At 38.5% G+C, this 23,613-nt stretch overlaps 1 protein-coding gene across 1 annotated transcript in view; it reads right to left on the reverse strand.

The window, feature by feature from the left end:
• CERS6 (ceramide synthase 6) overlaps window positions 1–23,613 on the reverse strand; it is a 325,522-nt gene that overhangs the window by 55,641 nt on the left and 246,268 nt on the right. The window contains exons 8-9 of the mRNA XM_017859910.1: window positions 5,531–5,659; window positions 2,336–2,442 (exon numbers count right to left, since the gene is read on the reverse strand). Coding sequence (XP_017715399.1) covers window positions 2,336–2,442; window positions 5,531–5,659 — 236 coding nt within the window. The remainder of the gene's footprint in view (window positions 1–2,335; window positions 2,443–5,530; window positions 5,660–23,613) is intronic.

Consider the following 23,613-nt stretch of genomic DNA (forward strand, 5'->3'; position numbering starts at 1 on the left):
AGACTCCTGTCAAAAAAAAAAAAAAAAAGAATGTAGATACTCAAAACTTTTTAATATTAATGTGTTGATAATGTTAAATAGTATTTTCGGCCAGGCACGGTGGCTCATGCCTGTAATCCCAGCACTTTGGGAGGCCAAGGCGGGTGGATCACTTGAGGTCAGGAGTTTGAGACCAGCCTGGCCAACATGGTGAAACCCTGTTTCTCAAAAAAAAAAAAAAAAAAAAAATTACACCGGGCGTGGTGGCACGTGCTATAGTCTCAGCTACTTGAGGCCGAAGAATCACCTGAACCTGGGAGGCAGAGATTGCGGTGAGCCGAGATTGTGCCACTGCACTCCAACCTGGGCGACAGGGCAGGTTTTTTTAAGACTCTGTCTTAAAAAAAAATACTATTTTGAATATACTGAGTTAAATATGTTATTTAAGTGAATATCACCTTTCATCTTTAAAAAAAAACTTTTAGTATGACTACTGGAAAATATTGTGTTACTATAAAGCCTGCATTATATTTCTGTTGGACAGGGTTGTTCTAGAAGGATGTATTGTGACTGGAAGAGAAGTCTGGAGGAGTAGTGCATAGTTCTTAAAAGGCTAATCATGGTGCATGCTGTCTTTGAGGACCATGGATTGATGATACAACAGACAATAAGCCAACTGTTACTAAACCCATCAACTACCAATATTCTGATGACTCATGATGAATTCAAATATAGTCAAGAGGAACCTGGAAGGTATTGTTGGTGAATACAAAGAAATGGGTTGAAAACAAAAAGGAATATAGGGCAGGGGAAATAATTTTGTTTCTTCTACCTAAAGCACAGTCTTTGAAGGAGAAATAGGTCTATGAAATGCTTCTTAAAACTAAAGTCTAATCTACCTCCATTACACCTTACCCTCCACAGGTGAGTCGCTATTTCACACAAATACTCTATTTGCTATAATGTATAATTTAGCCAACAGAGTTGCTCAGTAAGTGCAACAAAACTCTTTAAATATTGATAATCCATCTATGTTACCTATGTCCAGTAAATATTTGGAAAAAAAATTTATAATCTCTGGCCTCCCCCACCCCTTACCCCAAATTATAAACCAGAATATTAAAAGGACTTGTAGGAATTCAACTGCAAGTACCCCAAGGGCAGCCCTATGTCTAACTGAATTATCAGCATTACCAGTACCATCCCAGTGCTGGTAACGCAGCAAATGCCCAGTAAATTTTCACTAAATACACACAGAAAATGGTAGTTCATTGGAATTTTAAAGTCCATGCCTAAACAATATGGAAAACGCAAAGAATGGATATTCTAGACTGGTAAGCTTACTGTTGTAGATGGCTAATCACACAGATGGGGGCAAGTACTTAGAATGAAGACCCAGGAGTCAGCAAAGGTTTTCTAAAATCCAACTTCACATTCTTTTCCTGACTCTGCCTCTATCTGTGCAGGGAGTGACTCAACAGAATAAATCCTGAATTCCTGAAGACCTTTGACAAAACTCTTTTATATACCTTAACCAAGGTGGGGAAATAGCAGGCATGACAATCTAACAGTTAGAAGGCTTAGTAATGAGTAGAAAAATCATACAGGAAGACTGGTGTTTGGGGGACTGAGGTCAATCTAAAGAAATTCTTCAGGGGTGGACCAGGAATCCCTCTTGGTCAACATTTTTCTTCAGTAAGTTGGAAGAAACATGAAAGGCATATTTGCCAAGTAACACAAAGCTGGAAGAGACTTTGGATATAATTCAAAGACTATTTGGTTAGAATGGTATATAGCTAATGAAAATTACCTAGGATAGTGGTTTTCAAACTTTAACATGCAGCAGAATCATCAGGAAGGCTTATTAAAACACATTGCCAGGACTCATCTCCAGAGTTTATCACTCAGTGGGTCTTGGGTGGGGTCGAGAATGTGCATTTCTAACAGGTTCTCAGGTGATGCTGCTGCCACTAATCCAGGGACAACCCTTTGTGAACCCGTGGTACAGGAGATTCCTGTTCTATACTTGTTTGCAACACTACAGTTTCTTTCTTAATTCCAACCTTCATGGCTGAGGTTCCTGAGTCATATTCTAGACTAGTGCCTTCTATGACAGATGGCTTTCTGTAACTTCAGAACCCATGCAAGCCACGTCCTTTTCCAACTATTCTGTGGAAATCATTAGTGAAGAGTGCCACCCTCTTCTGGAAGAAGAAATCAAGCAGTTTCTTGAGGTATTCCCCTCCCCCAACATATTTAAACCTCTAAATACTTATGGTAAAATTCAAAAGGAAAATGGTTCAGAAAGCTTATTTGGAAAGGGTGGCTCTATTAGGAAGAAGACCGGCATACTCACCAGAGAGGAAATATACCCAGTCGTGTGGTGATAAAAACCACGGCAAACATAACAAACAGGAGATCACACATTTTCTGAAACTTGGCATAATTTGCCATTTTGGCAGCCTATGAAAGAAAGGAATGTGACATATTAATGTAGTTATACTGATAATAAAAAGTTTCTTTCAATATGCATGAGTCTGTTATAAGATATACTTTATCAGATGCATAAAATTGCCTGTGACTGAAACGTCATACATCATGCATCAGCATTTATAAATTACCCACAAGCTGAGTGAGAGGCAGCATTAGCCGTTAAGTAGAATTCCTGACTGTTACAGATTTAATAAAATATTCAGCAACCTGAAAATTCAATTGTATGGTTGATTTCAGAAAACAGAGAGAAAATAAGAAATTCTTACATCATAGATGATATTAGCAAGCCAGAGACACCAAAACAGAAATCTGGTATAACAGTTCAAACAGAAGTGCTGGATAATCCTTTAAACCTTTTTATGAATCTCAAATACTGAGGCCACAAACTTTATATAGAATATATGGAGCTTTCTGTGTTTTTCTTCCTTTCTCCTTAAAATTATAGGTTTTCTCTCAACAGGCACAAGGAATACTCTGGGAGATGCTTTTCTGGCTTATTCTCATGAACTTAAAAATGAAGAAAGTGTCAAGATCATGTCATTTCAACTAATCCATTTAGGTAGAATTTTCAAAGTTACATGAATGGGTCATTTTTAGATGAAAGCCACTAATGCTCAAAGGGTCTGTGAAAAGTACTCTCATAATTTATGACAGCGATTTAAGTGAAGACTTTTTATATTATAAATTAGGGAAGAAATCACATCCCTTTCTCTACCATCTACTTTTTTACAAATGATTCTAAAAACAGGTGAGACTGAAAACATAATTTTGCTTAATCATCTCTTTTACATTTTACATAGAATTCACAGCACCTACACACAGGGTTATAAATTGATGACGTCTTCTGAATTTATAACGTTATTTTCTACTTCTTGGAAACTTAAATTAACTGAGTCAGATTTGAAAAGATTGTTGACATTATCCACAGAAGCTATAATTTAAAAGATTTAAATAAAGCGCAAAGCTATGAGAGGAATGTATTCCTAAGGGGAAATATCTATTAACTGGGTGGAAGTTAGGATTATAAGCTTTTAATTTCATGAACACTTCAGGGGTAATACCATAAATTATGTTAAAAGGTACCTTTTACTTTCTTCTGGCTAGGTAAATCATGAAATTTTTCTTTTACATTTTTTCACCAGTATTCAATAAATAAGCTTTAAACACAAACTTTTCAGAAATGTCTGGGCCATAAGATAACATGTTGAGGAGGTGACAGGTGACCTATCTCATTAACTGAATACTCTAAGTGTTATTTATTTTTATAATGTTAAAGAGAATCTAGGTGATGAAGAGACATTTGTTTTTAAGCCACATGACTGAGATTTCTGAATTTTTTTTTTCTGGATACAAGTGGAACTTGATTAGAAATTTTCTGAATCTACCCCATGGCACTACCAAGCATCATGCCAGCCATTTCCACAGGCAATGCAGTTGGCTAATTGTACAGGATTGATTGTACAGCCTTAGGTTGCAGCATAAATTTCTACATTCAAGCAAACTTAAGATTTAACCAAATGGTAACTCATTTCCAGGGGATTGCAATATAAGCAATCTATATTATTGATTATACTTATATTTCTTTATACTAATTATATTTCTCCTATTAAAATACATTGAATAGAGGTTAGCTTGAATCACTTAAAATCATAGCAACAAATTATCATTTGACTTATCTAGCCCATTAGGTCTATTTTTCTATTTTATAACATGAAAGGACCAGAGTTTTTTTTAACAAAGTGCTGTATATACCTCAAACCTTAATTGTCTTTATAGTAGATTCAAAATTTATAGCATAGAATTCTGCTTATATTGCAATGACAGATCATTATTTGAGGGTATGTCTAGTCTACATTCATAGTATAGTAATTGCTTCAAAGGTGGCAAAACAAAGCACTTAAAGCAAAATGGTGGGCCTAAAGGAAAAAAAAAATCAGAATTCAGATCAGATTGTAAGTACCATTTCTACATAGGCTTTGTACTCTTATAAGGTAATTCTGACCAGTTATATTAATTTCTTAATATAAAATGCAAAGACTTTAATGATTAACATTATTGAGTATGACTCTTCACGGGAGCCATAGTTAAAAGTAAATATCACATCACAATTTTCCTTGGGATTTTACCTTTTGAAATATGCTAGAACATTTTTATTTATTTTACCACTTTAAGAATTCTAAATAATAGTAACCAATTCATATATAACCAATATTTCCACAGATATTCTTTATACTTTCATATATAGAAAACATAGTTTCTACATAAAATTTGCAATTCGTATGCACTTTTCACTGTAAAAACATTAGGAAAATGTGTATTGGCAATAAAAATGATGACTCCTACTTAATTTTACTGGGATGTAAAACTTCCATCAGTACCCAAACCGAGTTTTACAAAATTTCCCAATAAATCAGGGTAAAAGTTACAACACACCAAACAAAACCTAATCAAATAATGATTTTCCTTTGTAAAAACATTCATTTCTTAAGTATGGATTAGTAAAGGTTTTCAGCATTCTTATTAACAATTTTTTTTTGTATAAAAGTTTACATACTGTCCGGCGCCGCGATGGCTCAAGCCTGTAAACCCAGCACTTTGGGGAGGCCGAGGCGGGCGAACACGAGGTCAGGAGATCGAGACCATCCTGGCTAACACGGTGAAACCCTGTCCTCTACTAAAAATACAAAAAAACTAGCTGGGCGAGGTGGCGGGCCCCGCCTGGTAAGTCCCAGCTACTCAGAGCGGCTGAGGCAGGAGAATGGCGGGACCCAGGAGGCGAGCTTGCGTGAGCCGAGATCGCGCCACTGCACTCCAGCCTGGGTGACAGAACAAGGACTCTGTCTCAAAAGAAAAAAAAAAAAAAAAAAAAAGTTTTACATACTAATTTAAAATCTCATTTTCACCAGTTTAACCTACAAAGAAACACTGCAGTTTCAAGGCAGTTATTTACTATTGTACCCAAGCACCATCTAGCATAAATAACATTGAAGAGTTAATGAGATTACGGACTTCCTAAATTTTGGATTTTGTATTCTTAAAGATGAAAGAAAACTTTTACCTCCAGAAGAGCATCAGCCGAATCATGAAGACAAAGGACCAGCGTTCCTACTCGGGCCATATTGTTGACATATGAAAAGGTAATCAAGAAAATACATACAAGGTGGTGTAGGAACATAATGCCAAAGTCCTTGAGGAAAGAAAAATCAGCCATATTAGAGTTTAGCAACATCACATTTCCATTTAGCCATTCAGCCACTGAACCAGTACTTACTAAGAATCTCCACAAGCCTAGCACTGAGGATGAATAAGGTATGAATAAGGTATAACTCTTATCCTGTGGGAGTCCATCACGTGTTGGGAGAGACACATAGGAGATCGGTGGAAGCCCAAGATCAAGGCTCTGGCAGATTTGGTATCTGGAGAGGGCCCACTTCCTTGTTCATAGATGGTGACTTCTAGCTGTGTCATCATATGGCAAAAGGGGCAAAGCACTTATTTAGGGCCACAGGAGATAGGAGGAAATCAATGACTACCAAGAATGCAATCAAGCCAGGACAAAGACCATATCATAAAGAATGCTTTGTGGCCGGGCACGATGGCTCAAGCCTGTAATCCCAGCACTTTGGGAGGCCGAGACGGGCGGATCACGAGGTCAGGAGATCGAGACCATCCTGGCTAACACTGTGAAACCCCGTCTCTACTAAAAAAATACAAAAAAAAAAAAAAAAAAAAAACTAGCCGGGCGAGGTGGCGGGCGCCTACAGTCCCAGCTACTCAGGAGGCTGAGGCAGGAGAATGGCGTGAACCCGGGAGGCGGAGCTTGCAGTGAGCTGAGATCCGGCCACTGCACGCCAGCCTGGGCGACAGAGCAAGACTCCGTCTCAAAAAAAAAAAAAAAAAAAGAATGTTTTGTAGCAAGCCAAATAATTTGAAGCTATGGGAGAAATCACTACAGAATTTCAAGAAAAGAAGGGTACTACTTGCATTTGAACCTTTAATTTTTTATTTTATTTCATTTTATTTTTGCTCTGTCACCCAGGCTGGAGTGCAGTGGTGTGATCTCGGCTCACTGCAAGCTCCACCTCCCAGGTTCACGCCATTCTCCTGCCTCAGCCTCCTGAGTAGCTCGGACTACAGGCACCCGCCACCACGCCCAATTAAATTTTTTTTTGTATTTTTAGTAGAGACAGGGTTTCACCGTGTTAGCCAGGATGGTCTCGATCTCCTAACCTTGTGATCCGCCCGCCTCGGCCTCCCAAAATGCTGGGATTACAGGCGTGAGCCACCGTGCCCAGTGCATTTGAACTTTAGGAAGATCTTTGGGGCAACTGTATAGGTTTAACTGGACCACTTCTCTGCCTACTAAATGGTTGGGGCTTCAGAACGTACGGTTGTATCTTTGAACAGAGTGTGGCATCTATGAAGGGACAGCAGGTTAAGGTCAGAGGAAAAGGGATCGTATGGCTCCCAGCCCGGATGGTCCACTGCCTACAGAAGGGCTGATAAGCCACATAGCAAGGTTAACGGTGGTGCTGTGGTCTAAATATTTGTGTGCCCACAAAATTCAAGTTAAAATCGTAATGCCCAAGGTGATAATGTTAGGAGATGGGGCATTTGGGAGGTAATTAGGGCATGAGACCAGAACCCTCATGAATAGGATTAGTGTCCTTGTAAAAGGGACCCCAGAGAGCTGCTTTGTCCCTTTCACCATATGAAGACACAGTTAGAAGGCACCATCTATGAACCAGGAATGGGCCCTCATCAGATACCAAATCTGCCAGAGCCTTCATCTTGGACTTCCCAGCCCCTGGAAGTATAAGAAATCAGTTTCTGTTGTTCACAGGACTCCCAATCTACAGTATTTTGCCACAGCAGCTCAAATGGATTAAGACGGGGGTGATGGTTTTCTGTTATCTCAGATTTCTTGGAATGTGCATCTCAGTGTTAGCATCCTTCTCCCAGAATATGCCTGTTGGGATACTAAAATAAGAATCCTACCATGTTGGCTTTTCTGATAGGAACTACACAAACAAGCCCTGAATTTTTAAAAATTGTTTTATGTTAGATTCAGGGGAGTACATATGCATGCTTGTTACTTAGGTATACTGCATACTTGTGGGGATTGATGCCCTGAATTTTAATCATTATCTGTCCATAGACATTAGAAAAAAATATATCTTGCAGAAATAATAGTAAATTGATTATCCTTATTTTGGTCAGCTTCAAGGGAACCTCATCTTGGCCTCAGTGAAGATTTTTTTTTTCTGATATTATCTCTTGACTATCTGGACGTGGTTTGTTGTGATATGGAATTTCTGTTGCTTAGAAATATAATCTCTTTTACTCATACTTTTATCTAATCTATATATCTCTCTCAGAGTAAGTCTGAATTTCTCTGAGACTTAAATGCCAAGACTGACCCTAATGTTGCTCTATTTGAAGCCTCTGGAGGAAGAGGACTATTCCCCAGAGACCATTCATCTAGGGTAGATTTATTTGAATCTCTCTCTCTAAGGGAGAGAGCGTGAAAATGAAAAGCACGAAAACTGACGTATGAGCAGATCCTGATTATGAAAAGCACAGTATGTAGGTTAAATCTAGGGGAATAAACCCAAATTTTATCTTGAAAAGTCAATATTCATATGGTCATTTATTCATTAAAAACAGTGACTGAGCATTTACTATGCTCTAGACAGTTCTAGGCTTTGAGGAAAAATAAGTAAGCAAACTAGACAAATACTTTTGCCCTTGTGGAACTTGTATATTCTAGTAAGGGAGAACAGACAAAAAGTATAAGTAAATGATCTCTTATAGTAGAAGGTAAAATTGTGCTATGGGGGGAAAAAAGCAATCATGATAAGAAAGGTGAGGAGTCCTGGTTGCTGGGGGAGATACATTATAATAGTACACAGAGGGGCCAGGCCAGGGCAGGTCTCTCTAAGAAGGTGACTTAAAGATGATGAGGAAGCTAGTCTTATAGATAGATGGGGAGAAAATATTCAAGCCAGAGAAAACAACCAAGGCAAAGGCATTATCCATCACGGTCTTTCTATCCTGATGTGTTCAAGGAATAGTGAGGAGGTGAGTGTGGCTGGAGTCAAGTAAGAAGGAGAGACGTGTAGAAGCCAGAGCAGCAACATTATAGATTATAGATTTTAAAATTAGTAGCTTCTTTTTGTCTATTACCACTATTTTAAAAAGATATTTTAACTTTGTTGAATAGAAAGTAATCACTCTGCTATTTAATCCCTGATATGTAACTGTTCTATGTATCATTTGTATTCAGATCTACATTGGGAGGTTTAAGGGTCAAGAATAAAATTATTTCTGAGGTTGTAAGGACTTAATTTTATCTGAGATTGTAAGGACTTAATTTTATCTATCACATTGGAATAGGTACAAAGCACTTATAAATACTCTCTAATACTACTCGTCATGAACACGAAACAGGACTAGGTTTTTATTCTTACAGATGTCTTCATAAACTCCTTCCTACAACATTCCTTTATGAGAATTCCTCTTTGTTCTGAGAATCAGTGTGGGCGACAGTGCTAAGGTGGGTGGATGTTCTGCCAAGCTGAACATCTGGTTTACAAAGGCAACAGCAACCAGATTAGGTAGACTCCTCGGTTCCTTGTGAATTCAACTTAATCTTCTACCCAAGGGGAAGGAGGAGGCCCTAGTGGTATCTCTTTTTCTAAATTGCCTTGTACTTTTCCTCTGTGACCCTTTAGCTCTCATGGCTTCTGCCCCGGTTCCTGATTCACTGGGTGATAGAGCCACTTTCTTCTGGACTCCCACTTACCTATCCTGGACCCTCACTTACCTATCCACCTTTCCACAACTCAGAGAGGCCTCTGTCTCTAATTTCTGTTCTCCAATTCAGTTCAGTTATTATTGTTTGATTTTTCTGTGGTTAAGGCAATTTCTAAGTTAAACACAAGTACAAGAAAGTTAAAACCAGGGTCTTATCAACAGGACCAGACTCCTGAAAAATGTAGGTGTCTTGAACAATTATGGAGCACCTATTTTGTAAGAGCCAATCTGTAATCCAACTCATATCAATTTTGTCATTTTTGGTAGGGTAATTGCCTATCTATCTATCTATCTATCTATCTATCTATCTATCTATATTTTTTTTGAGACAGAGTCTTGCTCTGTCACTCAGGCTGGAGTACAAGGTGCAATCTCAGCTCACCGCAACCTTCGCCTCCTGGGTTCAAGCCATTCTCGTGCCTCAGCCACCCAAGTAGCTGGGATTACAGGTGTGCGCCACCATGCCCAGCTAATTTTTGTATTTTTAGTAGAGATGGGCTTCACCATGTTGGCCAGACTGGTCTCGAACACCTGACCTCAAGTGATCCACCTGCCTCAGCCTCCCAAAGTGCTAGGATTACAGGCGTGAGCCACTGAGTCTGGCTATCTATACAACTAAGAGACTGGATCAGGTTATTTTTATGCTGTCAATTCTATAATTCTAGGCTTCATAGTTATGGTAATTAAATAATATTTGAAGTCTTTACTAATTTCATATTTGTGTATGTGTGGCAGAGAGACTGTGGGAGAGCCCACACATGTGCCCTCTTTATTTAGCAGCTGAGTAGCTGTTGATGTCACTACAGGTTAGGGTCTGAAAAGTCAACTTCAACAACTTTAATTGCTTAAATGATTCTGTCTACAGTTTAGTGAACAAGTCCGGAGGTTATTTTCTTCCCTGGAAAGTGCCTAACATTTATGGACAACCATACATATTGATTTATTACTAGGATAAACAGTATATTAGTTTGCTAAATGAGGTCAGATAATTTAAGAAATGAAGTGCAATGATTTCTCTTATTTTCAATTAACCTAGTCTCCAAACAGCATGACACATTGATGGTAGATTCCACTGTCAGGAGAATCATGTGTCTTCCAACAGTTAATTCTAACTGCCCACGGCAGAACTGAGCATTGAGAATGCAGTGGCTAACCTACCACTATATTCCTTCATCTAGACTCACATTTACATCTAGTTCTCAGCTCAGGCAGAAGAGAAATGATGACCATACTTTGAGTTTAACAAGTGATTATGTACAGGTGCAACTTACCAGTTTTACCTACTTCTGAAATTCTGATGTCTTTGCAGTTAGTACCTAAGGTTTTCTTAAATCATTAAAGTTAGACAATACCAAAATGCCTTAGACATACAATAAAAATTGCACTGATAACATTTTCCACTGAAAGATAAAATCTGTTCTCTCCAAGCTGTTACTTATTAGATTCCATCATGTGGAGTATAGTATTCTACCAGATAATAACTACTTCAAAACAATGGATCCATTAAAGTAGAGCTTACCTGTCAACTAATATTTTAAACTGTTTCTTAAACATAATCAAATGAAAACACACACTGCTTAATTCAGAAATTCAATGAGTTTATATTTGCTATGCTTAATACACAGATTTCAAAGTTTAACCAGCTGAATACCTAAAAAGAACAATACTTTCCACATTTTCTATTGTTCAGCTCTGAATGATTGCTCTTGGCTCACTGAAAGAGAACAAGGGTTTTTCTCTATTTAATTTTAAAATGAATAAATATAAATCGATTAAAACACTTATGGAGGATTAGTACCATTTTATAATGAAGTTTCCTGAGATGTATCTAATATAACGTCAATAAACAACCCAATGGCCTTGCCAATACAGCACAGCTCCTTTAAAAATAAGAGCCTTGTTTTTTAGACAAAATTTGCTTTGTAAAGATGTGTTTTGCATATAAATCACCTGGTCCTAGAAAACATTTGTTTTATTACTGAAGGATTCACAGTTATGCCCATGGCAGAAGACCAATTTTCATTATAGTCCTATCTGTATGAATATGAAAAAAGAATGAAAAATGGATTTGTCATCTTTTACATTTCTGCTTCAGAATGCATTATACATAATAAAATACCTTTAATAAAGGCCATGCAATCATTATTTTATGTGTTACTCACATCCTCCTGACCCAACACATTTCTTTGAGTAGGCACTGAATCTGGTCCAAATAACCATTTTAAACAAATTGCCAATTTGGATTTTATCAATGCAGGGTAGAAAACTTCCATCCTTATATTTGCAACTGCTGAAAGTGATTAGTGCGCACACAGACACAGTCATGGCCGAAAGAACATTAGCATTTTAGGTTGAAATGTTTTCCTGCATTTTTCATAACTGCAATTAAGGAGAGAGACTGTGATTTCTTACTGGTCTTCAGACTGAAGACTGATGCCAAAGCCTTTATTCAAAACAGACTGGCCTGGACACGTGCTTTACTTGCGTCCTCAACCTCCTGCTATTCGGCCATATTGTTTCTTGACATTTCACAGCCATTATCAAGGGCTCCTTCTATGTTCCCTGCTTGATATTTACCCTAATGTTGACCTTTACTTCAGTAGTTTTGCCTATGTTAATTATCAGAGACAAGGGGGAAAAAATCAAACATGGTTGTCACTCAAACTTAATTAGAAGTCTGAAATAAAATAATTCAAGGAAGAGCCATCCATTTTAGTATTAAAAGCTGGTAAGATAATGCTGTTTTTTCCTCATTACATTTTCAAATAGCATTTAGGAAACCTAGAAAACTTTCTTAGTCTGTTCTGTGTAGTTTTCACCTCAGAAATTCCTGGGTACAGGTAAAATTCCAGCTACCTGGGCTCCATCCCCAACTGTTAGAATGAAAATCAGCATCTTTAATTCAGTTCTCTAGGGGAATTTTACGTACAGTAAAATATTAGCACCAAACATCCAGAGGGATCTACCTCTCATTGAGACACAGATCTGAAAGTCTATGTAACGCAACTCCCTTCACAATGATCAAACTGTAGAGAATCTCTGAAATAATATTGTTTTCAGGAGGCACTACAAATTCATCTTGATGTACATGCCTTTACAAAAATAAAATTCACCCATTTTTCATTAAAATAATACATACACATACTATAAACAGGAACTGTCCCCTAAATTCTCATTGGCTGGATAATATATTAATTTTATGCAATCTCTTTTGGGAATAATTTTTGCAACTGATTAAGAAAAAATATTAGTGAACCTCTTTATAAAGGGAATTTAGAAGATCAAAATTTTAATTAAAGGCTGATTTAGATGTGCACAGACATGAGGAATATGAAATACTTCTGAAGTGCAAGAAAAAGGCTCTTCTCCCTCAGATGCAAATGATGCATATGAGCTTTCCTGAATTTAATAAAATTAATAAATGTGTAATCTAACTAATACGAATAGAAGTCAGGTAATAGCACCAGGTTACTCAATGAACTGATTTTCAGACTCTCTAGGAAACAGAAGAACAGCAGCATAGCTTAAAGCTGATTTCATTTTATGGCAACTGCAGAAATAATAGAAACCCCTCATTAAAAAACAAACAAACAAACAAACAACAGTTCTCTTATTTGAAACTCCAAGGCACTATGACTTTTTACAGAGTAACATGTTTTTCTTTTTAGGGATCAATAACAAACAGTTTTCCTTTCTCTCTTTGTGATTTTCCTACCTTGGCATAAAACTCAGAATGGGGGTAGAAGTGGACTTTAAGCATGTAACTTGGCAACGTGCTAAAGAGAGCAGCTACTCAGTCTTCATCTCCATTTTAGAATGAATAAACAGATGGAGACGGTGAGGATTTCAGACAAAATTTACACAAATCAAGAATAATCATAAGCAGCTTTTCCATTAAGGGAATATAAAGATATAATAGCTTTTCAGCCTTTGGAGATGGGTAAAGTCCTGATGATCAGGATGAATATATATAAAACCTCTTAAAGAATATCAAGGCTGAGCGCGGTGGCTCAAGCCTGTAATCCCAGCACTTTGGGAGGCCGAGATGGGTGGATCACAAGGTCAGGAGATCGAGACCATCCTGGCTAATGCGGTGAAACCCCGTCTCTACTAAAAAATACAAAAAACTAGCCGGGCGAGGTGGCGGGCGCCTGTAGTCCCAGCTACTCGGGAGGCTGAGGCAGGAGAATAACGTAAACCCAGGAGGCGGAGCTTGTAGTGAGCTGAGATCCGGCCACTGCACTCCAGCCTGGGCCACAGAGAGAGACTCCGTCTCAAAAAAAAAAAAAAAAAGAATATCAAAACCCCCAAATAGTATACTAACAAATCTTAATATTAAAACTAATGTGTGCAAATAAATCACAAAATACGTCCTTAAGGCAAAAATGAAATACAGTACCAGAAATTCACATCAGAATAATTTGCTGCTTTGTCCTGTCTTATGGTGGGTTCTAGAATAAATAGCAGTACAACTTCTAAAGCTTTAATAATTTGGTTAAAAAACAAAACAAATAAATAAAAGACTAAAAAATTGTGTAGAATTTTGAGACAATGGCTAAATAATAAAAGTATATTTGGGGTGATTTATAGAAATCAGTTGATTCTGGGTCTCTCCCCATTAGATAATTTGAGGAGAATCATAACCTTCTCTTACCAACTCATGATGTGAAGAGTTCCCGTAAGTATGTACAATCTCCCACAATTTATTTAGTTGTTCTGTTTCAACTGGCTTTGAATTTTGGCTTACTCTAAATAAGAGTTGGTTAAATGGACCATTTAAAGAAAGATATTTCACATAAGGCTCTTCAAAACTCCAACTAGAACTCACTTTTTTCTTATGTATAGCCAATGCACCCTAAGGTAAATATCTACAGGAAAATGTAGAAAGGAATGAAGAACTGTGACTTATTTGGGAAACGTTTGTGCCATTATAAAGTGGAGGAGTCCTGGCAGGAATGAATCAATTATTCCCTTCTCCAAAATTCAGTCTGTGAATAAAATTTCATTCACATTAGATCTAGAGTTGAATCTATTTCAACACTTTTTTCCCAATAGATTATAGATTTTTCTCCTTTTGGACTAAATGTATACACATTTAGGTCCTTGAGGGGGATAACTGTAACACACAGACTTCATTTTAAAAACACCAAGTGCCATGAAATTAATTGGTTTAAAGATGTTGAATTTACTATGGTTACTATCAAAATGTTTTTATAATGTATACTGATGTATCTGACATCCCCACTGTCCATCAAATATGCACAACAGGTTATTCTACTTTACAGCAAAGATAGGCAAAGGGCTAGATGGCCAGATTTGGGTTTGTAAATAAGGTTTTATTGGAACACAGCCACGCCCATTTGTTTACTTACTGTCTATGGCAGTTGTCTTGCTATAGTGGCAGAGTTGAGAAGTTGCAACAGAGATTACATGTCCCCCCAAATTAAAATATTACCTGGCCCTTCACAGAAAAGCTTTGTGACCTGCCTTAGAGTCACATCAAAGGACATGTAGGAAAGCATCATATTGGAAAAGTCATATTATCTAAGATGTGGCAACTGCATAGGCTCATGGCTAACTTCACCACATTTTTGTCAGACCAAAAAATGTGGAAGAGATTTAATTTTCATAGCTGTCCTGATGTAATCCATTAAATATTACTCTCAACATTCAGATAAACTATAAAAAAAGAGAACCAAAAAAATTCTCATGATCAAGTATAACCAAGCTTTCAAACAATTTGAAAACCAAGGAGACTTCACAGGCTTTCAAAAGTAAGATGCTTGTTTGGATTCAGTATTGTTTTCTCGACTGCTAGATGTGCCGTTACTTTATGGCTTCTAGAAACATATATAAATGAAATAACCATTGTATAAGCAGAGTTTACCCAATCTTTCTCCCATGCAACATTTATGGTCCCATTTCAAGATCAAGAACTCATAATCTTGTCTACTGTGAATTATTTAGTTAATATTTAATCTTTAATTGATTTTATCACCATGGAAAAGGACACAATAAAATTTTATTTGCACAATAGAAAACAGTAAGATAGTGCTGTTGATTAGCTTCTGATGGGCCTGGCCAGAGCATGGAGCTTGATTTCCAATGCCTTGGAGTCCTCCTTCACGCCTTCCTTCCTCTCCTGATCAAAAGCACACTCTCCAAATGCACTCTGCTTTCAAATGATGTAGATAGTTTTCTTAATGATACATGTCTTTTTATTCACTGAACTTTAGATCCTCAGAAGCTCTCTATTACTATGGGCCTTGCTAAATCACAAGTGCTTGGAGATGAAGGTCTTTGTACTACACCTTCTGGGTTCTGTTTAAATTACCCTTGGCTCAGTCACACTAGTTTGCACAGCTTTTAATGGGGAAAGGTCACTTCTGAGACATTTAAAACATACTCAACCTAACAGTCTTAAGTAATACAAGGGTTAGCAGAATTAACTCTTTTTTTTTTTTTTGGCAATAATCCCCGGAACAGAGATAATGGTAACCCTTTATGATATCAAACAAACCCATTTGGGCTGAAAACATCCAGAATGATCAGTAGGGGGCAGATTGTGTTCTACTAAAATCAGAAACATCCCAGGACTCAAAAGCCATCATCCATTTACTATAAAGGTCTTGAGGCCTAAATTGACAATGGGTAACCAGGGACTCAATTTTGTGCTTTAGATAGAAGATGGAAAAAGTCTCCCTCAGGTCAACCAGGTTGGGATGGCATGTAAATTGTCAGGAGGGGTTTGGGGAACTCTTATTATCCTCAGCCTTATCCTCCACATTCTAACTCCTCTTTCTTCAGCTGCCTGAGCTACCCACTCCTGACTCCTCACAAACATACAGAATTCTAGCTGCAGAATTTCCTGGAAGCTGCTTCTTGTCTCTATGCAGACCTCTGGCCACGCAGGTTTTTTTTTTTTTTCTTCTGGCTGTGATGCCTGTGTTTTCTCCTCTTTTGGCTCCTGGCCCCATCCCACTTTGACTACCTGGTGAATTCCTACTTACCCTCTGATTTGCCTAATTCTCATGTGCCAAAGGCTCTTCTGTCTGATATTGTCATTTATTCTTAACAACAACCCCATAAAGCAAGTATGACTTTGAAACTCTATTTTACATAGAAACTGAGGCACGGGATTTGCCACATCATTTTCCCTAGTCACACGGTGAGGACGGGCTAAGCCAGCTCTGAATCCAGTTCTGTGTGACTCCAGAGCTCAGGTATCTAACTACCATAGCAGGCTGCTTCTCAGAAATGGACGTGTGAGGAAAATGTCTCTGAGGAAGGAGGCAGGAAAGAGGGAACACTCTGGAAAACACATATAAGTGAGAAACTAACAAACAGAACAAAGTCTACTCCTGGAAGACAGGAAGAGATGGGGACCAAGAACAAAGGTGCGGCCGGGCGCGGTGGCTCATGCCTGTAATCTCAGCAGTTTGGGAGGCCGAAGAGGTGGATCGCAAGGTCAGGAGATCGAGACCATTCTGGTTAACATGGTGAAATTGCCCGTCTCTACTAAAAATGCAAGAAATTAGCTGGGTGTGGTGGCGGGCGCCTACAGTCCCAGCTACTAGGAGGCTGAGGCAGGAGAACCGCTTGAACTCGGGAGGTGGAGGTTGCAGTGAGCCAAGATCACGCCGCTGCACTCCAGCCTGGATGACAAAGGGAGACTTGTCTCAAAAAACAAACAAACAAAAAGAACAAAGGTGCAAGGGTGAGCCTTGAGTGGAAGGTGTACCTCTTCTCAGGAGGCCAATGGGAAAGACAGATGAATGGGTTTGTTTATATTTATGGGGATGGAAAGTGAAGGTGTTCATGACTTCAGGGAGAGAGATAGAGCTATAAGCAGCCAAAGTGGGTATTTTCCCAAGGCCCCTATAATTGACTTGAGAGAAACTCCCGAGAAGAAGCTGAATGACCAAACATCCCAAGGGACAGCAAGACCTCTTGAGAGAGGTGGGACTCCTGAGGACCCGAACTTATGAGCCCAGAGCCCAAGACCAGTAGCACTGCGTGGCTCTCTGTAATGCTGCAGCCCTCTGCAGCACACTGGAAGAAGAGGCTCCTGGTCATTACCTTCCTGCACCCTGAATTGCAGTATGTGGTTGAGTCTATGAGCACCAGGGCTGACCAGTGGCTGGTTATCTGGCCATGAGACCTAAAGATGTCTAAGAGCCTCTCCTTTGACAAGGCACTTGGATGCTTGATTGCCAGCGTAAGTCACTACTGAAGGCAGCCTTTGAATAAAATCCCATAAAAACTGCCCCATGAAACACTTCTTTTCCAGACAATAGTTCTATTGCTCTTCCACCAGTCTGCACATGGTGCTGGGTTGCAATGCTTTGATCACAAATGGTAGCTTATTAAAATGTGCTGCTCCTTTTCCCTGCTTATATTCTGAAGACACAGCAGTGAGAAAAAAACAGAACACAGGCGTAAGACTTGGGAATATCTGCCTCAGAGGCAACTGAACTTCAAGGGCAGAATACTGCAATTCCAATCATAAGAAGTTGCATAAAAGAGCAACTTCACACCTTCGTGAAAGAGAGGGGAAGCGGCCATCCTGATTGTGTCTACAGGTAGCAGGAGTGAGGTTACAAGGAGAGAAGTCTACATCAATCCCCATCCCTGCTAGGGTGATCTGATGTCATCTGGTGTGATTCTAGCTTTTCAAGAAAAGAAAGAACACGCTGATGCAATGTGAGGCACTACTTGGGAGTCACTTTTTTTTTTTTTGAGATGGAGTCTGGCTTTGTCTCCTAGGCTGGAGTGCAGTGGTGTGATCTTGGCTCATTGCAACCTCTGCCTCTCAGGTTCAAGCGATTCTCCTGCCTCAGCCTCCTGAGTAGCTGGGATAACAGGTGTGCACCACCACGCCCAGCTAATTTTTTGTATTTTTAGTAGAGATGGGGTTTCACCATGTTGGCCAGGCTGGTCTTGAACTCCTGACCTCAAGTGATCCACCTGCCTCGTCCTCCCAAAGTGCTGGGATTACAGGCATGAGCCACAGAAACTGATCTGGGAGTCACATTTTTAGGAAAGACTTAAGAATATGCCAGACCAGCCATTTTCACACATTTTGGTCTCCCCTTCATAGTCTTAAAAATTATTGAGAACACCAAAGAGTATTTGTTTATGAGGGCTATATCTATCAGTATTTAATATACCCACTGTTAGAACTGAGACATTTAAAAAAATATTTAAAGCACATTTATTAATTTATTTTAAACAAACTCCATTACATATTAACAAATTTTTACTAAAAATTACATTTTCAAAAAAAATTGGTGAGAAGAATGGCTCTGTTTTCCATTATTGCAAATCTCTTTAATGTCCGTTTAATACTAGAGAGTTGGATTCTCGTAAGTGTGTATACATTTAATCTGTTGCCAGATGTTGTTTGGGTTGAAGTATTTGGTGAAAACCCAGTATCATGAAGATAGATAGCTGGAAAAGGAAGAAGTAACTTAACAGTACTTTCAGATAGTTACGGATATTCTTCTTTGGCACTGTACTAAAATTTGTCAAGTCAGATACTCTTAAAAGTTGGTTGTAATATGGAATCTAAAACCATATCAATAAACTTTTTATATTCTGTTACATTAAAATCCATTGGTCTGTGAATGGATCTTTTACTCATGCATGATTTTATAACATCATGCATTAGTTATCTGGAAAATATTGATTCACTGAGTAGTGATTTTTTTAAGTAAAATATTTTTGAAAATCACATTTATTAATATCACTACCAATCTCATCAGAAATGTCAAGGATTGACAGGCTGTCAAGTTTTTGTTGGTACACATAAGCTTTCCAAAAATCTAATTTTTGCTTGAAAGCTTGAGTTTTATCACTGACCACAAATAATGTCAGTTGCTTTCTTTGAAACAATGTGACAAGCTCATTTTGTGCATTTTCAAGACAATGCCTGTCAAATACACAAGTTGGAATAACTACAGTTTATCATTCTTTTAAGTAAAAATGGGGTTCTATGAAAAAAAGTTCAGCTCAAAAGTAAAATAACTGCATTTTTCTTAAGACAGACACCATTGCATACCTATTTCCAATTTCATCACACACAATATTCTTTTTCAATATATACTCAAAGAGAGAGGTTTAATAAAATTAATACTGTTGGCCCTCCATTATCCATAGGTCCTGCATTCACGGATTCAATCATGAATTGAAAACTTAAAAACAAATGGACGGTTGTATCTATATAAATATAAAAACAGATGGTTATGTCTGAATAAGAAAATGGATAGTTGTGAACATGTATAGAATGTACAGACTTTTTTCTTGTCATTATTCCCTAAGAAATGCAGTATAACTACTAACATTGCATTTACATGACATTAGGTATTATGTAATCTAGAGATGATTTAAAGTATATGGGAGGATGTGCATAGGTTGTACACAAATATACAATTTTATTTTATTTTTAATTACTTTTATTTTATTTTTTAGCGATAGGGTCTTGCTATGTTGCCTAGGCTGGTCTTAAACTCCTGGGCTTAAGCAATCTGCCCACCTCGGCCTCCCAAAGGGCTGCGATTACAGGTGTGAGCTACCACAACTGGCCAAATATTACACCATTTTATATAAAAGACTTGAGCATCCATGAATTTTGGTATCCTCGGGGGCGAGGGGTGGTGGTCCTGGAACCAATTCCTCATGGATACTGAGGGACAACTCTAGTTTTTACTGCTTCATCAAGAGCATTCTCAGGTAAAACTGACATTTTTTTTTCTTTCTACAAGAGTGTGGCATGAAGGGTACAATGACTACTATTAGTAGTAGTTTGGTGCCACCACCAGCAATTTTGCCCATGATTACTTTTGAATTCTCAGTGAAAATGTCAACACCGTGAGAAAGGCAAATGACATCTTAGCACTATTATAAAAACAGTTTTGCCCTTGCAGGCCTCCTGAAAGGGCCTCAGGGATCGTCAGGGATTCAAAGAGCACATTTTGAGAGGTACTGATTTCGACAAATTATTTCCAAATATTGTCCTAGGAAATGATAACTAGCCATATTATTATTAACATCTGCGCCAGTCAGGATAAGCTAAGATATGCAGTGATTACAAAGACCTTAAAACCTCGGTGGTTTAAAACAAAGGCTTATTTCTTACTCATTACATGTTATCATTGGTTGGGGGCCAGGGGACTCTGCTTTCCTGAGGCACTAAGAAACCCAGGCTGACGGAGCAGCCCCTATCTCCAGTGTTACTAATCACTGTGCTAGAAGTGGGGGCTCTAGAGAGTCTCATGCCAGCAACTATAATACTCTAGCTCAGAAGCGGCTCAAATCAATATTGTTCACAGCCCACTAGTCATATGGCCCCACCCAATCACAAAATGGGAGGCTGGCTGAGAAGCACAATCCTGGGTGTGCCTGAGGATGAAGAGCTGGCAGTATCTGGCAAGTGCCTTAATGACTACAAGGAAAGTCTACATTTATTGAGCATTTATGATGTGCCAGGCACTGTTCTAAGTACATGTACTACTTATCTACTTATTTACACTTACAACACACCCATGAGGTAGGTTATGTGAACTCCATTCTTTGGATCAGAAAACTAACGTACAGAAAGGTAAAGTAACTTGCTCAAGGTCACATCGAATTAGGAGTGGTGCTGGGCAGGTAGACAAACTCCAGAGCCCACGCCTTTAACCTCTAAGCCATACTGCACCCATAACAATGTTTTCCCCAGTCTAGGACAAAATGAGAAAAATAAGGACTTTTACTTAATGATAAATTTAAAGGATTGTCCTTTATTACAATATGTCCTTTCTCCCTTTCTTTTATGTTAAAATGTCCTTTCCTTTATGAATCAATGGTGTTAATGGTAGGTGCTTTTTGACTTTCCTTACTGGGTCATTATGTTCCAGTTACTGTCTAAGCTCTATTTGTCAAGTACTGTACTACATAGCTTTACGTACATTATTCTATGTAACTCTATTCCACGCTGCTTCCTCATAAGATTAAAACATGCATTTTCCTTTCCCCTAAAACTAACTGAAGCAGGCAAGATCTGGAGCATGATACGGCCTCCAAAGGCATCTAAAGCACTTACAATAATGGGCTCCAGTTATTCTCCGCAAAATGTCAGTAGAGAGCTTACACAAGCTCATCAAGAAGTTTCTTGCTAGACTTAATCACACCTCTCTGTCAGGAATCTTTTATAAGGTGTAGTGTTTCTCTCGGTTTCAAGACCAAAAGAGCAACAAGTTGATTTCACCAGCTGGGCCCTGGAACTCTGCCAGGGATGCTTTCCTGAGAAGGACTCTGAAAACGAGCAGAACTCATTGGCCAAAGGCCCAAGACTTCAAGCCAAACAGCAGCTTAGTTAAAAAGGACATAGGATTTAGACATAAGCAAGCTGTTCTGAGCTCCAACACGAAAATATTTATTAGCTTCCTTTGGAGATTTTAGATGGCAGGAGAAATGTTCATTGTGAACAGGTGCTAAAGGATAAAATTTTGATAAAAATTAAGCCTTGGGAAATAAAAGATATTTTAAACATCTTTTATTTTTCATCTAATCTTCCCTTTGGGAAGATAATAGCATTTCTCATCACTGACCAAATAAGTACCAACTCTGGAAATGATTATAAGTGAGGCAATGTGTTCTGTCACCATGAAGATGAAAAGTTCTCCCCTCATTTTAAACTTCAGATTCTACGTGGAAATAGAGCAATTTAATAAAAAAAAAAGATGCCAAAAAAGAAGAGTTTATGAGTACAAAAGCCATTTTAGAAAAATTCATGAACCCAATAAATCAAAACAAGTGATTGTTAAACCTATTTAAAGTACTGATTCTAAAAGTTTGAGGCATGCAATTGGAGCCAGTGTTTATAAATCCTGGTCCCTGTTTGAAAATGGCCATTGACACTCTTTTTGTCATTTAATATGGGAGCCAAAGAAACACTGTGATAACCCTTCTGTTAACAAACTCATGAACAGTCTTCTGAAGTAGATTTCCATACTGTATTGCCAATGGGTGTCTTCAAACATCCCTATCCCATCATAAAGAAGCAGGCTGTTTTTAGAGGGTTCAGTTAATAGTTCCAATACAGAAGGTGGAGAGTGCATCTGGCAGACAGAACGTGCCATAAATCCTCACTGATGGCTAGAACAGCAGGTCCTCCAAGTGGGGGCGTAATAAGGATGAAACTGCCAAGGACCCATGGGGCCATTCAGCAAGATGCAAAGGGGAAAAGCAAGCACTGCGGCTCCCTAATGAGAGATGGCAGCAGAGGAAAAGGCCTTCCTAATTAAAACCTGTGCCAGGGAATAAGCACGTCTGGTAGTGGCCAAATTCCCATTTTTGTGCAAGAAACAAGAATAAACAAGCTGCATCAGGAATATACAAATGTAATCTGACCAGGAGAAGGCAGAGGCGCTACCTATCTAAAACAAGCTATTGGTGTTGACTAGCAAAAAATATACACTCGATTTCTAAACAATGACAATATATACAGGCCTAGGATCAATTCCACAAACTTTACTACAAAATTATCCCTTTACAGGTGTCTTCCACTGATGCTATATATGTTAAAGTGATACAAAATGATACATTTCAATCCCTCAAAATAATTTACCTACGAAAAGTATTGAGATAACAGTCATTTGGCTTAAAGCAATTGATATGGTTTGGATCTGTGTCCCCTCCCAAATCTCATGTTGAAATGTAATCCCCAAATATGATTGGATCCTGGGTGTGGTTTCTCATCGTTTAACACCATCCCCTATTGGTGCTGTCATCGGGATTGTGAGTTCTCACAAGATCTAGTTGGTCAAAAGTGTGTGGCACCTCTCCCTCTCTTTTGCTTCTGCTCACCATGTAAGACATGCCTTGCTTCTCCTTCACCTTCTGCCATGATTATAAGTTTCCTGTGGCCTCCCCAGAAGCCGAGCAAATCCTAGTATCATGCTTCCTGCACAGCCTATGGAACTGCAAGCCAATTAAATCTCTTAAACTTTTCTTTATAATTTACCCAGTCTCAGGTGTTTCTTTCTTTCTTTTTTTCCTTTGAGACAAGGTCTGGCTCTATCATGCAGGTTGGAGTGCAGTGCTGCCATCTGGGCTCACTTGGTGCACAACACCACGTCTGGCTAAATTTTGTATTTTTTATAGAGATAGAGTTTCGCCATGTTGCTCAGGCTGGTCTTGAACTCGTCAGCTCAAGTGATCCACCCATCCATCTTGGCCTCCTGATGTGCTGGGATTATAGGCATGAGCCACCATGCCCGGCCACAGGTACTTCTTCACAGCAGTGTGAAAACAAACTAATACAGCAATAAAGACTTCTTGAGC

The sequence above is a fragment of the Rhinopithecus bieti genome, unplaced genomic scaffold (genome assembly GCF_001698545.2).
Source record: "Rhinopithecus bieti isolate Rb0 unplaced genomic scaffold, ASM169854v2 scaffold_52879, whole genome shotgun sequence".
NCBI lineage: Eukaryota > Metazoa > Chordata > Mammalia > Primates > Cercopithecidae > Rhinopithecus > Rhinopithecus bieti.